The sequence below is a fragment of the Neovison vison genome, chromosome 13 (assembly GCF_020171115.1).
Source record: "Neovison vison isolate M4711 chromosome 13, ASM_NN_V1, whole genome shotgun sequence".
Classification (NCBI taxonomy): Eukaryota; Metazoa; Chordata; class Mammalia; order Carnivora; family Mustelidae; genus Neogale; species Neogale vison.
Window position 1 is genome coordinate 11,668,075 of NC_058103.1, and position 15,844 is coordinate 11,683,918.

The window sequence follows — 15,844 nt, forward strand, 5'->3', positions numbered from 1 at the left end:
GGATGTGTTGATGGTATTGTTAAATAGGACACTTTCTTCCCAGATCCCAGCTGAGATATCCCGGAATGAAGAGTCACGAGGTCTGCAATTTACTTTGTCATTCAGAACAAAAACAGAAAACAGGTGGGGCAAAATGTTAACAGTGAGGGGATCTCGTGACAGGCATATGGCTTTCATTGTGTTATTTCTTCAATTTACCTATGAATTTAACACTTTTTGTGCTGATTTTTTATCAACATTGGCAAAAATTGCACAGGAGGTATTTATGACAATATTGATAGATCCTGTTGTGTCATCTAAGTATTATATAAAGTTGCATAGACACGTGCGTATACAAATATGCAGATACCCATGCTGGATGGTCGTTACTTTTTTTAAGATTTTATTTATTTATTTGACAGAAAGATAAAGAGAGAGAGCACAAGTAGGCAGAGCAGCCAGCAAAGGGTGAGGGAGAAGCAGGCTCTCCTACCAAGCAAGGAGCCTGATGCGGGGCTCAATCCCAAGACCCCGGGATTATGACCTGAGCCAAAGGCAGCCGACCACCTGACTGAGCCACCCAGGCACCCCTGGTCATTACTTCACTCATTCAGCTTCTATCTCACCTGCTTGGACCTCATTCACTTTTGGAGGCCACTCCTTGTCTTGGTTCATGAGGTCTGGATGTGGGTATATGAACCACATCCGTCTGTCCCTGGGGATCAGTGGGCACATGTCTTCAGTTAGTACAACCAGAACCAATGGACATCAACCCCAGGGCTTTTGCTGGACCTCATGGGGTAAAAGGAGTACTCTTTTTCATGGAGGCTGTCCAGCTGATGGGATGTGAACTGAAGCAGTATAGTCATCTTTGGGGAATAGCTTCCTATGAATCAAGCTGACACTGAAGGAGAACTAAGAAGGAAGGAAAAAGATACCAGCTAATAGTGTCTGAGTACCTGGATTTAAATGTGCCTGAAGTCAGGTGAACCTGCCAATTTCCTTGTTGCTTCTACCAGTTTGAGCTGGTGTTTGTTGCTTGTACCCAAGGCGCCCAACTACTACAGTATGGAAATGCGTAGAAAAGTGTACTAGCTTTCTATCACAATATAACCAATTACCACAAGTCTAGTGGCTCAAAACAACACACACTCATTATCTCACAATTTCTGTGGGTTAGGAGTCTGGGTACAGTTTAGTGTGGGGTGCTCTGTTCTGGGTCTTACAAAAGTCACAGTGAAGATGTTGGTCAGGGCTGTGGTCTCATCTGGAGACTTGCCTGGGGGAAGAATTTACTTGTCAGAATTCATTTCCTTGTGGTTGTATGACTGAGGGCCCAGGGTTTCTGCTGGCTGTTGGCTGGACACTGCCCACAGTCCCTTGACATGGGGGCTTCCTCAACACGGCCACTCATTCCATCACCAACAAGGAGAATCCAGTCTGCTATGACAGCATCTTACATAATGTAATGTAATCATAAGGCTGACGCCCTACTGCCTTTGCCATGTAATGTAACCAAATCAAGAAAGTCCTTTGCCATGTAATGTAACCAAATCAAGAGAGTGACATCCCATCACCTTTGCCATATTCTCTTGGTTAGAAGCAAGTCATGGGTCCCACCTGCACTCGTGAGGAAAGGATTACCCAAAATCAGAGATGGCAGGAGGTGAGAAATCACTGGAGGTCAGCTTACAGTCTGTCTGCCTCAAAGGAGGTGAGGAGAATTCACTTAACAAGTGCCACACACCACTAAACACTTATTTACTACTTCTGAGCACTAAAGCACCATGTGTATTAACCCACCTCTTCCTAATTTCATGGTGGTTGTCACTGGAAAGGGGCTGGATGAGGAGGTGCTGAAAGGACACTAGAATGTTCTGTATACATTGGTGTTTGGATTTTTTGCAATGAGCATGGATTCATTGAAAACTATGATTTCAACAATACCTGCTCTTTCTCCATTTCTAGATCTTTCTGCATATACACAAAGTGGGGAAAAAGACTGGAAGAAAACAGGCCAAAACGTGAAGACTCACTAATTTGGAGTGGTGGGCCGATGCATGAATGATACTTTCTTCTTTATACTTCTCTATTTCTTACAATTAAGGGATATTATTCTAACAACCAGGGGGAAAAGCCCAAGTGATCTGGATGTTTTTTTAGGTCCAATTTTACAGTTAAAAATAATGCAAACCTTCTTTGTTTACCTTCTGCAGAAAGGCAATTTCCTGCTTGGGTGGCTGATGGAGTGTCTGCTCCTAGAGCTCGGAGAAATAAATCAGATGGCAGCAGGGAACACACACCTGCTTCCTCTCATGCTGATAAAGAACAATTAACTCTCATCAGAGCATATCTGGCTTTGCCCCAGGACTAAGTGTTATTTGAAAAAATATAGCAGGTTTTCTCCAGCGACTAAAAGCTCCTGGAAGGTTCTGGTCAAGATGGGAAATGGAAGACTCGGTACCAGACAGTTTTGGTAAGGGGACATGTTCAGCAACCAAGGAGTTTAACCTCATGACTATAAGAAAACAAACAAGCAAAAGATCTATTTGAACTCGTGTTTGTAGCCAGTTGGAGGACTTTGATGGGTCTCTGAACTCATCTGCTTGCAGGCAGAATGAGAAAACTGACTATGGAGGACCTCCTGTCAGAGCCAACTGACCAGACCATCCCTGTGGTCAAAACCAATAAAACTCAAACACCCAATGTCTGGGCTATGCTTGCTGCTGCAAGGGAGAATGCGGGTCCGGAGCATGTCCACAGTGGAGATGAGAGGGGCTTCTCAAAGGCGTGGGCTTGTGTGTGATGATGGTGAGGGCATGAAAGAATCGGAGAAATTCTGGGTTGGGCAGTTTCAAGAAGCGGGGGCAATTCTGTGACTGAGTATCTCGGCAGTAAGTGTCTAGAAGGGGAGTTAAAATGGGGTTTTATCCTCCAAGGTACAGCAGCAATGGCTCAGAGAGCAGCAGGGCTTGTCAGAGGAGGGGCGGAGTAGTCATTTTTGAGCTGGCCTTGTCACCATCTTGCTCTAGGAAACATGGACAACTGGTTGTCCGCAAGGTTCCTTTCCACTTTCTCGGTCCGCCCCAACGTCAAGATAAACACACTACCCAACAACAACAAAACCTAACATTTGAGTACATCTTCAACTTAGAAAATGCTCTTTTTACCTATGGGGAAATTCTTTGTCATTCTTTCCTGTTTCTCCATTCTTCAAGATGAGGGAACGGGAGTAGAGATGTTTAGGGGCTTGGCCGTAGCTAGGTAAGCAAGCCGGAAAGTAGCAGCAGCCAGTTCCCAGCTTCGTATTTCTTCGTTGTCACACACCACTATTCCTCCTTTGTCCTAGTTTCTGGAATTGCACCCATTCTGGAAATTGGCCATGCGCCCTCCTCGGCTCCGAAGACAGCACGGAGACGAGACAGGTGTGTCAAGCGTGGAGTCCAGCTGGAATGATGGAAAGAGAAGAGGCAGCTCCGTGATGTGTAGGGGCTGTGGTGTGCGTCGGGAGCTCATAACCAGGGAGGGACACTATGGGTGTCTGCTGCCACTGTCACAAATTACCACACAGTGGCTTAAGACAATACAAATGACTTTTTACAGTTCTGGAGATCAGAAGTCTGAACTGGGTCTCACTGAGCTGGTATCAAGGCCTTGGCAGAGCCGTGTTGCTCTGCGGAGGCCGAGGGGACACTCAGCTTTCCTTGCTGTCTCTGGCTTGGAGGGGTCGCTTGCATTCCTCGGCTCACGGCCCCTTCTCCATCTGCAAAGCCAGAAACTGAACCCCTCTGACTTCCGCTTCTGCCACCACATCTCCTTCTGGCTCTTCTGCCTTCTGCTTCCATCTTCTGAAGACCAATGTAGGATTGCTGGATAATTTAGGATAACCTCCCTGCGTCACAATCCTTAACGTGCTTGCGTGTGCGGTGTCCCTTTTGCCACAACATATTCACAGGGTCCGGAGACTAGCACATGGACATCTTTGGAGGGCCATTACCCTGCCCACTATCGGCACCCAGCCTAGCATCTCTTCTCTTTTTTTGGAGGGGTGAGGAAGAAGGTGTTTTGACGTTGGAGAGAAAGTGGCATTTAAGCTGATGGCAGGAGGGACAGAGGGTAAACGGGGAGTGTGGTAAGCAGAGGGGAGGTCTGGAGGCGGAGAGGAGGTAATCAGGCACTGGGGGGTACGTTAGTCAGCGATCACTAGGTTATGTTCCCCAACAACCAACCTCTCAAGTCTCAGGGTCCCACAGAAGCAAAGAGTTAACTGCTCATTTAAGCTACACGTCCATGTGAACATGCCCCTGTCTGACTGTGTCCTAAGTCAGCCTTCCAGGACCAAGGCTGAAAGAGCAGGGCCTCTCTGGGCCATGCTGGGCTCACGGCAGAGGAACAAGCTCTTGCTTGGGGATGACACATATCCCCTCCACTCGTATTTTACTAGCCAAAGAAGTTAGTTTATAAGGCCAAGGTGGACAGGAAGTGAAATGCTTCCACAGGAAGAGGCCGTGAGTAATTGGGGAGGATAGGCCTGGAACGACCCAAGAGACCAGAGTGCAGACCGAGATGTGTGAGGGGGTTGGACGCTCAGAGGCGGTGAGGACCAGACCACGCCTGGCTCCGATGTGCATCAGTTTCCCTTGCTGGGCTGCAGGTTCCATGAGGGCGGGAGCTGGGTCTCGGCCTTACAGTCTCGCCCAGGGTCGCCCAGTCTTTTCAGTCACTGCCCCTTCCTGCCACAAAATCAGTGCCAGGTTGCCTGGTACGCATGGCACGCACACCTGGGCTTTATATACACAAACAGTACTTCTGCCTTCCCGAAAACCAATTTTCACCCCCTTGCTGTGACATTAGCCCGTTAGAAAGCATGTTCTAGCCACGATTCCATTTAAGGTTTTAATTGATTCTTGAATTCAACTGACTCACAGCGTATTTGTGAGTTCAAGCAAATTGCTAGTGGCTGAGAAGTGTGCACGTGCAAACCTTGCTACTTTATGTAAACTCCGCTTAAGCAGCACTCCTAGAGGGGAGAGGTCCAGCGGGGAAGAGAGGGAAATTTGGTATGAGGAAAGAACCTCATTATATGCAGGCGTTGCTTGGCAGAACTTCTAAAAATTGAACCTGAGTATCTTTCTGCTTTCAGGAGTCTTCTCCACTGTCTTTTGGGAAAAGTCCATTAAGCACGACTGAACTTCCCCGATGAGTAAAGCTCTTGTCTGTGCGCAGCCAGGACCGGCAGGATCCTCGGGCCACCTTTTTGTTTTGTATTTTAGATACTTACGGCCTTTCTCTTTCTGGGGAAATTCTGGCAAGCGGCCCAGTCGGAGTCCTCAGCACTGTCAACGTACCCGGCCAGGTGGCTGCTCTTCTTTGGCCTGGTTTTAGGAACCAGACGTGCTGGACGAACGGACAGATGCTGAGTGACGGAATCAGAGCACAGAGGGACTGTGCCGCTCGGTACTCTGCCTGGTGCAGCCGGCGAAGTTCAGGGAACAGCAGTGGAAGGCCCGTCGCGGGCCAGGCATTGGTCTGGGCACCGAGGATACAACAGTGGAAAAAGAAGGATGGTCCTCGCCTCTGGGGATCAGAGATGTCCCAATATGTTGGGGTTTCTGAGGTCCCACCGCGTGCGATAGCGGTGGTGCTAGGCCGTGAGTCATGCCACTCTTGGACAAACACGGGACATGTTGGTCTTCAGCTGTACTCTTGGATTTCATTTCATTTTTGTTTGTTCTTCACTTGAACAAACAGGAAGAGTTAACAGTGAATGTGGAGACCAAGAAGTTATGGCGGAACACGCAAGTGCATTGACGCTGTGGCCCTGCAGCTACACAGGGAAACACAAGTCACCGGCCGTGGGTTCAGCCAGTCTTCACGGCAACAACGAGAAATCTACACTATTCATCAGTTGCGTCTGGAGCCATTGTAGCCTAGGGTTTCTGAAGTACAGATTTTTAAGTTTTAAAATTTAGAAAAGCAATTTAAAGGAATTGGTGGTTCAAGGTCGGAGGAGGTTACTAAGAAGAAAAGAAAGGATTTCACATTCCAAGTCCTCCCCTCGGGCTATAGGTCGCTACCACCTGGCCCTCCTCTCTTCTTCCTCACCGGGCCTGCTCCCATTCCAGATGCTTTGGCCTCCTGTCAGCTACTGCCCAGGAAGCCCGCCGGGTTTTGCATGGCCTACCCCAGCGCTCAGGCCCCGCGCCAGGGTCATTTCTGCAGAGGACTTTCCGTCCCTCCCGCCCCCGTCTGTTCCTTCACATTGATTTTCCCAGCATTTAATACCAAGGGTCATGTTCTGCACGTTTCGTCTGCCCTCCCACTTAAACATTAAGCCCCACCAGCACAGAGCCTTCCGCTCCCTGCTACTCCCAGTTCGTAGAAGGGACCAGCACGCAGGGCACTCACACGTTGAATGACTTTGTAGCCTGATTAGAGCTTAAAATAAAACTTGACCACTCGCTTTTTTCTTTGAGGCATCTTCTAAGAATAAGGCTTTGAACTTGATGTTCAAATGTTCCTTTAAAAGAGAAAATCTTATCTTGAGGTGTATGTTTGAGACTTAGAAGCATGAACTTCTTTGTTCTTCTCACTCAGGAAAGGGTTCATAGGAACACTAGTTAAACATGTTCAGCATAACCACTAAGACTTTTTTCTCAATCATTTCTTTCTTCTGACCAGTCTCAGCCTGAAGAGCTGCCTTAGGCGGTCAGTCCCTGACTATGCTCTTTGGTTTAACAGTTCTTTCCTTCTACTTCCATCCTACCAAGGTGCCCATATGGGCTTTTCCAATACAGGGCCTTTTCCAACATGGCCTCTTGCCATAGAGCGTGAGCACCCAGCGAGGCATATCTGAGTAGTCGGGGGTTTTGCCCCCACAGGGGGAGCTGGATTCTGCAGGCTTCTTAAACTGAGGCCGGACAGCCCAGGCCCAGAGAGCCGATCCCTTCCTCCCCGAACAGATAGGCTGTTAAACATGTGTTTACAAACCCACGCTTTTCCTTGGATGGTTTTGTTCTGTAGCAACAGAAATGGTAGCCTCTGATATGCACAAAGTCTACAGAAAGAGAAATAGTCTTCTAATAGTAAAACAATCTTATTTTCCAATTGATAGCTATAAATAGAAAGCAGTACAGGGTTCTGATATTATCTGTATACATACATATCTGTAATGTATATGTATTTACAGACTCGACATATGTATAATGTCTTTAAATGAATACACTGGCTAAAAAAGGAAAACAACTGGCTCTCATGCAATCCTTTTAATTAGGTCGAGGTTTCGTGCTATCTGAGGATAAATGAAAGGGAACACTTTTAAAAAATTCCCCAGTTGTTAGTGGCTAAGAATACTGAAACTGAAACTCAATTAAAATTAAAACTAAAAAAAAAAAAAAAAATCTTGGAAACACTTTGTCAAACTATTTCCAAAGCCAAGAAAGTGCAAAGACTGAAGAAAGATTTAGAGGCAGGAGGACGCACGGAGACGGGAAGTCTGGCAGGACACGACAGGGAAGCATGTGCTGTTTTCCATTTAAGTTACGTAACCTGGTTTTAATCATTTTTCAGAAATTTTTCCAAATTAGAAGAGAGGAAAAACCACCTTTAAAAGATAGCAGCAAGAACTACACTTGTCCTTTATCCCATCTGAGCTCAAACCTGGCCTCACAGCTCCATGCTGACAGCCCCCCACCCCGTAAGCACGGCCACGGCCACGGCCACCCGCCGTCTCCACCCCCAATCTTGCATCTTCGCTTTCAGCTGATGCGGCACTTCTGCCTTCTTCATTCACGCTAAGTTGAGAAAAAGCTCAAGCATGCATCAGATAACTTTCAAAACTTCATTTTCTCATGAAAAATAAACATTTTTTTTAAACAAGTTTTTCCTAGGGTATCAAAACTTCTGGAGAATTAACAGCCAATTAAAATCATGGTACAGATGTCCTTAACAGAAACTGGCCGGGTTTTCAGTTGGCACCGGCAGACGTCTCCAACAACATGCCTGACAGGAAGAACTGCCCCCCACCATCTTACCGCAGATCTACATGTATTAATCACACGTGAAGACAGACCACCAGTGACCAGAAGACTAGGAATTCAGACATGTGGAGGGAGAGGAAAGCCAAAAGAGACAATGAACTTAAGGTAAAGGAAATGTCTCTTTTCAGAAACGCTGTAACATTTTTGCATTGGAGTGTTTTAAAAATACAAAGGTTGATAAAACAGATTTCATTCCTAAAAGCTCAAAGCAGGGATGTCCTGAGCTAACCCAGGGCCCAGGCTCGAGAAAAGGGAAAGAGGAGGACAGTGACTGAGTGCGTGACAAGCAGAGGCGGCCGGCACGGTGGGGACAGGAGGGAGAGGTGGGCCCGGCGGCGCGGCAGCAAAGCCCCAGGATCACCCACGGGGAGACGCCGCTGCTGCTTTCTGCTCTCCTCACGCCAGCTTGTTTGGGAAGGTCCTATTCAGTGGGGATGAGAAACTATTATTTTAAAAAAGAAAAACGCACAGTAAATTTTATTTATGTGTTTATACAAAAACTTACACCAATCCAGTCTTTAGCATGTAAGAAGTAAATCCATATTTGCAAAGCTAAATATACGAAAATACAAAAGCAGACGGAATTATCAAAAAGAAAACATTTTATTTGTATCACTAAATACAATTAGTCTCCCTGATTATAACCCATAATGCGTGTCACCTAAAATCGGATGGTCCGTACGGAGGCGAACAAACCCAGCCGATCTCTGTGTATATGATTATGCACTGAACCTCTGACTTCAGGAAAAGCAGAGCTGAGCTTATCAAATTATTGTCTGCCTGTTTTAGAAACTCTTACCATCTGAAGGAAATGAGAGGAAGATTTAGGTAGCAGAGCACTTGTATAATAACTTAACGAGTTAAAAGCCTGTAGTGATGAAATCACCTTGTGCACCTTTCTCAGCAGTTTTAGGCGACCGGTCCTTCTGCAGATCCCAAGTCCAAAAAAAGACAACCAATCACTGAGGTGACTGGGCTCAGTTCATTTGCCATGGGGTTGGTCATGGTGCATTTCTGGTGTGTAAGTCAACAGAACGATCATGACCCAGAGGTGAAGCAAAGCCTGAAGAAAGAGCAAACAATTTATAGATCAATATATCAGTCTTCAGCAAAGGCAGCTCGCTGTGTCTACCCTGAGGGCGGGAACCACGTCCTATCTTTGCAGTCCTGAGGCTAGCACTGGGTCTGCAACCTTGCAAGCGCCTGGCTACCTGTTTACTGAATAAGTAACGAAGAAATAAACATGCAAACAGATGGGCTAAGTGCAAGGGAGGGTAACGGTTTTGAAACCTACACGATCCTCGGTTGAGAATGATCAGAGTTGTTAGCGCTCTCGTAACACACACGGCTACACATAAATAACCCATCAGGGGATCATAACTCGGAATAGAGGCCAGGATTGAAACTGCTAGATACACATGAAGTTGGTTGCAAAAGCTTTTTAGAACAGAGTCACGGCTGTATGGTTGGCGTTTTGCAAAAGGGTCAGTGAGCCGTGGTTTGGTGACGAGGAGACGGGAAGACATTCCTGACGGGAATAATGTGTCGGCTTCAGAGGCTGATTTAAGGTCTAACACGGGACCTATAGGGAGGACTTCCCCCAGCTCCCTCCTGGCAGCGCTGACAGCAGGACAGACACCTGGCGCAGGTGTTCCTTATCAGCCCCGACACCGGAATCCACCTGTGTGCTCCTATTCTAAATCCTTCTTGATGCTGTTTAATTTTTTTCTTTTCTTCTCTCCATCCCACAGTTTCTTAAAAACTTTTTATTCAAAGGAGTAACTCTTCCCTCTAGTGGATCACAGAGAAATTTCTACGTAAGCTTTTTCTTTTTCAGGAAGACTGCTTGTCTTAATTGAACTCAACTAGATGTCCTCACTCGGAACAGTTAGAGGGCTTTTTGCGGTCAAAGGACACAGGAAACAGTATCCCACACCCTGGCGACCATTGTATTAGAGCTAAGAAACATGGAAGGATGAAAATCAACCTTGAGGTCCTTTCAGAATGCAAAGCTAAACACAGGAAAATAATCAAAGAAACTTTACATCGACATAAAAATGAAATCAACTGTTTTGCACCCCATTTTTGTCACTAGAGGGGCTCAGAAGTGGAGGTAACGAACTGCATTATAGGTCGTTTTACTGTAGGACAAGCCTTTGAGCAATTTATGTTTTAGACAGAGTGAACTGTAACTCTACTTGCATCCTTGAGAAAAAAAGTTTTCATGGCCAACAATGAGTTCTATTTTCTTTCAAAACTAATTGCTGGACTTTTGGCCAAAATGATCAGCAACTGAAAAAAACGTGCTAAAAATCAAGTGTAGCATTATTTTTTCAAATAAGTTTTTCAAATATACTTACCATATATATAATTACAAAAACTCGTGCTATGGGGTATCTTCGGAGAAAAATTCCCAGGCGGATGCTGTGCAAATGGGGGGAGGGGGAGGAGAGGAGACAGTTACACTCAAACACAAATTCCTGGGGCAACAGCTAATGATGCTTTTTAGGATTTCTTAGATAAATTATTAAGGTGACCACCGTAAAAGAAAAATCATTTTACAGTAGACTGTTAAATGATTTCTTGAAATAACCATACAGAAACATCACAGTAAACAAATACTTTCTCTATTCTTTGTGGCTTGATTTAAATACAGTCTAGTTCTCTTAATTCTTCAGCTACAACTATAGGGGGAAAACTCTCTAAATAATTCTTCTTTTAGAGACCAAAGAAGTTACATGGAAGAGACAAGGTGAGCATCAACACATGAACAGGAGAAAGAGTCCGGCTGGCTAACACCTGCACAGCTAATCTGGAAGTTGGTGCATGGACACATGCTCCTTCCTTCCTTCCCTCCTTCCTCATTTCTTTCTTCCTTTCCTCTTTTTCTTCTTTTTTCCTTCTTTCCTTATTTATTTAAATTATTTTTATTAGCATATAATGCATTATTTGCCCAGGGGTGCAGATCTGTGACTCACCAGGCTGACACATTGCACCCACTCACCATAGCACGTACCCTCCCCAACACATGCTTCTGAAAGGCTTAGAACTACAGAAAGGCAACTAAGCAATTAACTAAAGGAAATCTGGGAAGAATATGAAGCCCCAGACCTTACTACTCACACCTCTTTGCAACATTTTTCCCTGTCAAGATGGATACACCTACAAGGCAAATACACCTTTCTTCTAGGCCTTTCTGCTTCTTTCACTGCCATCAGTATGATGCCTCGTATCTAATTTGTCTAAAAATTATTACATATGTTGAATAAATGAAGAATTGAAATAAATGTGCTTAATAATCTGAATATAACGACTATGGCATCGTTGGCCCCATGGCCTCGAGAACCTTAGCAAATCATTCTCTTGATTTTAAACACCACAGCTCTATTCTTACACAAAAACGTAAGAGATTGCTCTATTTTGCAACAAGTCATTATAATTGTGTTTAATTAGAAACACCAAGAGGCCAAAGAGTTTAATGGATTATTTAAACATGACATTTATCAAGGCAAACATACACTGTTAAAACGTTTTCTTTATAAGGTACGTTTGCTAGTATATAGAAGTTACAAATATACAAAAACATGTATACAGATGATATGTTGCTGATGTAATATATGTAAAGTGTAAGTTAACATGAATACTGTTCACTTAAACATAGTGGCATCTTTTATTCTCATCATATGATAAAGTAAGGAAAAAAACATTTCAAAAGATGCATTTACATGAGATGAAGATTTTCTCAATGAACTTTAATACGAGTTTACTACAGAAAGCAGAGAAATGATCAGGGTTAATCTTCTTCAGTAAAACACAGGCACTGGCCCACCACATGAAGCCATCTCATGAGCTCAAAATACCGTGACAGAAAGCAGGGAAATATTGCTCTAAATTATCAGCTCTGCCTGATGGGACTCACTGTGACTGAAGCCACCAGAAAAGGGTACAAGAGCAGCTGACAATCCATCACTCAATCATTACTGCCCTTGCTTACCTAAACTGGTCAATTGAACTAGCAGCTTTTCGGACTTTTCCGTACATTCCTGCCAGATTTGTTTCTGTATCATTAAAAAGAACAGGAACGTTTCGGAGCCGTGTGCCTGTTTAAGCAAGAAAATAGTGAATCAGTGTACAAATACCAAAAGCAATGTCCTAACAAAATTATAGTTGAATATATTACTGTATTAGAAATGAAAGAAATTCTCAAAGGCCAACTTTCTAAGCATTACACAAAGAAGGTGAAACCATAAAGACAGATAAATTTGATCATATAAAATATTTAAATTTCTACATCCATAAAAATAAAAATTTAAAAACTAAAACAATTATTTCCTCATGAAATTAGTAAAAACTGAAGTTTACAAATACCAAATGTTGCCAGGAGTCAATATTAATGAGCACTTTCTTCCTACGCTAGCAAGAGTGAGGCCAGACACCCTTTCTACAATGCTGATGACTCCCAGATTGGTATCCCCAGCCTGGACCAGCAACTCCAGACTCATCTATTCATCTGTTTTGTTTCCATCTGGATGTCGAACAGCACCTCAAGCTCAGCATGGCCAAAACCACGATTCTGACTTTCTGCCCTCCCTGCCAACCTACTCACCCTGCCATTTTCCCCATCTCAGTACATCACCACACTGCTCCATCAACTCGGGCCAAAACCCTTGACTCCTTTCTCTTGAACTCCACATCCAACCTGCCCACTCAGCTTTACGATAACCCCCTCAAGATCTCACTCTGGTTTGAACTGCCACCATCCCTCACAGAGATTAATATGATGGTTCCTCTCTGGTCCCCCGCCTCCACTCAGCTCTCTGTAATCTACTCTGGACATAGCTGCCAGAGGCATCTTGCCAAAATGCAGTCAGTCACCCCTCTCAAGATTCTTCAAAGTTCTCTGAATTCCCCTTTGACTACTCTCCCCCCTCACTCACTTCTCCAGCTGCACTGGCCTCCCTTCTGTTCCTACAACATGCCCGCATTGCTCCTCCTTCTGGGCCTTTGCACCTGCTCTTCTCTTTGCCTGGAAACTCTTCCTGCAGACCTCCCTCTAGTCTACCATCACCTTACCTCCTTTGGGACTTCAATAAAGTGCTTTAATTTGCCTTCTTTGGTATGTGTAATTACTAGTGAGACTGAACACTTTTCTAACCAGAAATACCGTAATTTTCTTCTAGTTTTTCCAGGTTTCAATACTTGATTCTTCAGTCTAACAGGGACTAATTTTGTGTGCAAATGAAATGAAGATTTAACTTTAAACAAATTCCCCCCAGCTCACCAGCTAGTCCAGAACCACAACGACTCACTGATTTCTGACAGATTATATTTAATTCTTATGTATTAATTAGGATCTTCTCCTGGGCTATTTTGTCACAGATTAGAATTTTTTTGTTTTTGTTTTTTAAAGTAAGCTCTAGGGGCCCCTGGATGGCTCAGTCAGTTAAGTGTGTGACTCTTGATTTCAGCTCAGGTCATGATCTCATGGTTGTTAGATCAAGCCCTGCATCGGGCTCCATGCTCAGCAGGGAATCTGTTGGAAATTCCCTTTCTTTCCCTCCCTCCCTCTTTCTCTCTCCCTCTAATAAATAAGTAAATCTTAAAAAAAAATTGATTTATATGAAAAAGTTAAAAACCAATAAAATAGATAATATAAACATATACAGCAAAAAAAGTCTGGAAGGAGATATTCCAAAATGTTATCTGAGGGGAATGGATTATTTGGATGATTTTAATATGCTTTTCTTGGAGATTTCTTTTCATAGCAACCATGTTATTAAAAAACAAACATGTAAAACAACAAGTTCCATATACACTATGGAGTATTATGCCTCCATCAGAAAGGATGAATACCCAACTTTTGTAGCAACATGAACGGGACTGGAAGAGATTACGCTGAGTGAAATAAGTCAAGCAGAGAGAGTCAATTATCATATGGTTTCACTTATTTGTGGAGCATAACAAATAGCACAGAGGACATGGGGAGTTAGAGAGGAGAAGGGAGTTGGGGGAAATTAGAAGGGGAGGTGAACCATGAGAGACTATGGACTCTGAAAAACAATCTGAGGGTTTTGAAGGGGGGGGGTGGGTGGGAGGTTGGGGGAACCAGGTGGTGCGTATTAGAAAGGGCACGGATTGCATGGAGCACTGGGTGTGGTGCAAAAACAATGAATACTGTTACACTGAAAAAAAAAAAAAAACCTAAAAAACTTTTATTTACTTTTTTAAAGGATTTTATTTATCTGACAGAGAGAGAGAGCGCACAAGTAGGGGGAATGGCAGAGGGAGAGGGAGAAGCAGGCTCCCTGCTAAGAAGGGAGCCCAACGTGGGGCTTGATCCCAGGACTCTGGATCATGACCTGAGCTGAAGGCAGATGCTTAGCTGACTGAGCCACCCAGGCACCCCTTAAAAAAACTTTAGTTGAAAGCCTAAGAACTGAGAAATGTACTGAATGACTACTTTGTAGGCTTTATAAAGCTCTAAGATTAAAAACCAGATCTGCTGAAGCTTATACTGAAATCTTTAACATTCTTCTTGATTATTAATTTGGGAATCTACAGATTTCTCTATTGAAATTATAGAGCATGGATATACTTACAGGACTATTAACTTTAATATTCATAATTACAGACTGGAAGATTTTTACAGCAAATCTTCAAGTTTCCTGAAAACCCCTTACTGCCAAATTATCTACCTTGTCATCAATATCTTGTAGAACGTCCTATGTATTTCAACATGATCACCGTTCCTCAAGTCTCCCTTCTCCAAGTCCCATACTAAGGAGCGGCATATTCATAGCCCACTGTCCTGTTTGCTAAAGATCATGTCAAACAATGCACGGTTCAGGCCTCACATCAGGAGAAAAGCAGTGCTTTGCTGGATGGAGTTTCTTGTAAAAAAAAAAAAAAAAGTCTTTCTGTAACTTCTCAAAGTCACGCCTCAATTAGCAACGTTGGAAATAAAGGCAATGCAATGTTCTTTTGAAATTCCTTTTTTTGTTACCTTCGCCATTGTCAACTCCAGACATATTAATAGAAGACCCACTGTTGCTACTTCCACTGGCGGAGTTCACCTGCTGCTCAAGGCGCTCCAGCTGGAAGACCAGAGAGTTCTTCTCTGTGCTAAGACTCTCCAGCATGGTCTGCTTCTGGATGAGAGTCTCTGTCAGCTGATGGAGTCGGTTTTCTAACTCAGACTGACTACTGTTGCTCAAAGTTTTATTAGTAAGCTGAAAGGCAAAGTGTTCATAAAATTAGTACATAAAGTAAGTCTTACAACACAGAACCTACATTCCCACATGTAAAGTGTAGCATTATTCAATTTCTCAAAACTCACTATCTATGGAAGAGATTTTCAAATTGTATTAATGGGCTGCAAAACCAACTTGGTGGGTCACAACCAGATTTTAAAATAGTAATGGCCTAGAATGGGACAGAGAGTACACAGCACATAGTATATAAGAGCATTGTTTTGTGAAACTTCTGTTTTAGTATTATACTTCTAAGTGCATCTGAGTTATTGGGACACAAGGTATACTTTACTTCTCACTGTGGTGCCGTGATCAAAGACACCTGAAAGCACCGATCCCAAGGACAGTCTCAACTTCGCGGCCGGGAATCAAAACCCTCCATAACCCAGCAGTTGTTGGTGCAGTGCAAAGACCGCAAACTGAGGTTTCAGGTTTTCACCTCTGCTCTGCAATGTTCTAGCTGTCTGACATTGGACAAATTGCTACATCTCTCTGTACATGATATTTAGGGATACTATGACATTCTAGAGAGTATCAGGGTAGTGGTACAGCCCACTGGGTTTTAATCCGTCATCC

At 43.9% G+C, this 15,844-nt stretch overlaps 1 protein-coding gene across 1 annotated transcript in view; it reads right to left on the reverse strand.

The window, feature by feature from the left end:
• Positions 1-8,493: 8,493 nt before the first annotated feature.
• GOLGA5 (golgin A5) overlaps positions 8,494-15,844 on the reverse strand; it is a 32,201-nt gene continuing 24,850 nt past the window's right edge. Inside the window, exons 10-13 of the mRNA XM_044229546.1 lie at positions 15,022-15,247; positions 12,013-12,118; positions 10,379-10,442; positions 8,494-9,081 (exon numbers count right to left, since the gene is read on the reverse strand). Coding sequence (XP_044085481.1) covers positions 9,001-9,081; positions 10,379-10,442; positions 12,013-12,118; positions 15,022-15,247 — 477 coding nt within the window. The 3' untranslated portion in view covers positions 8,494-9,000. The remainder of the gene's footprint in view (positions 9,082-10,378; positions 10,443-12,012; positions 12,119-15,021; positions 15,248-15,844) is intronic.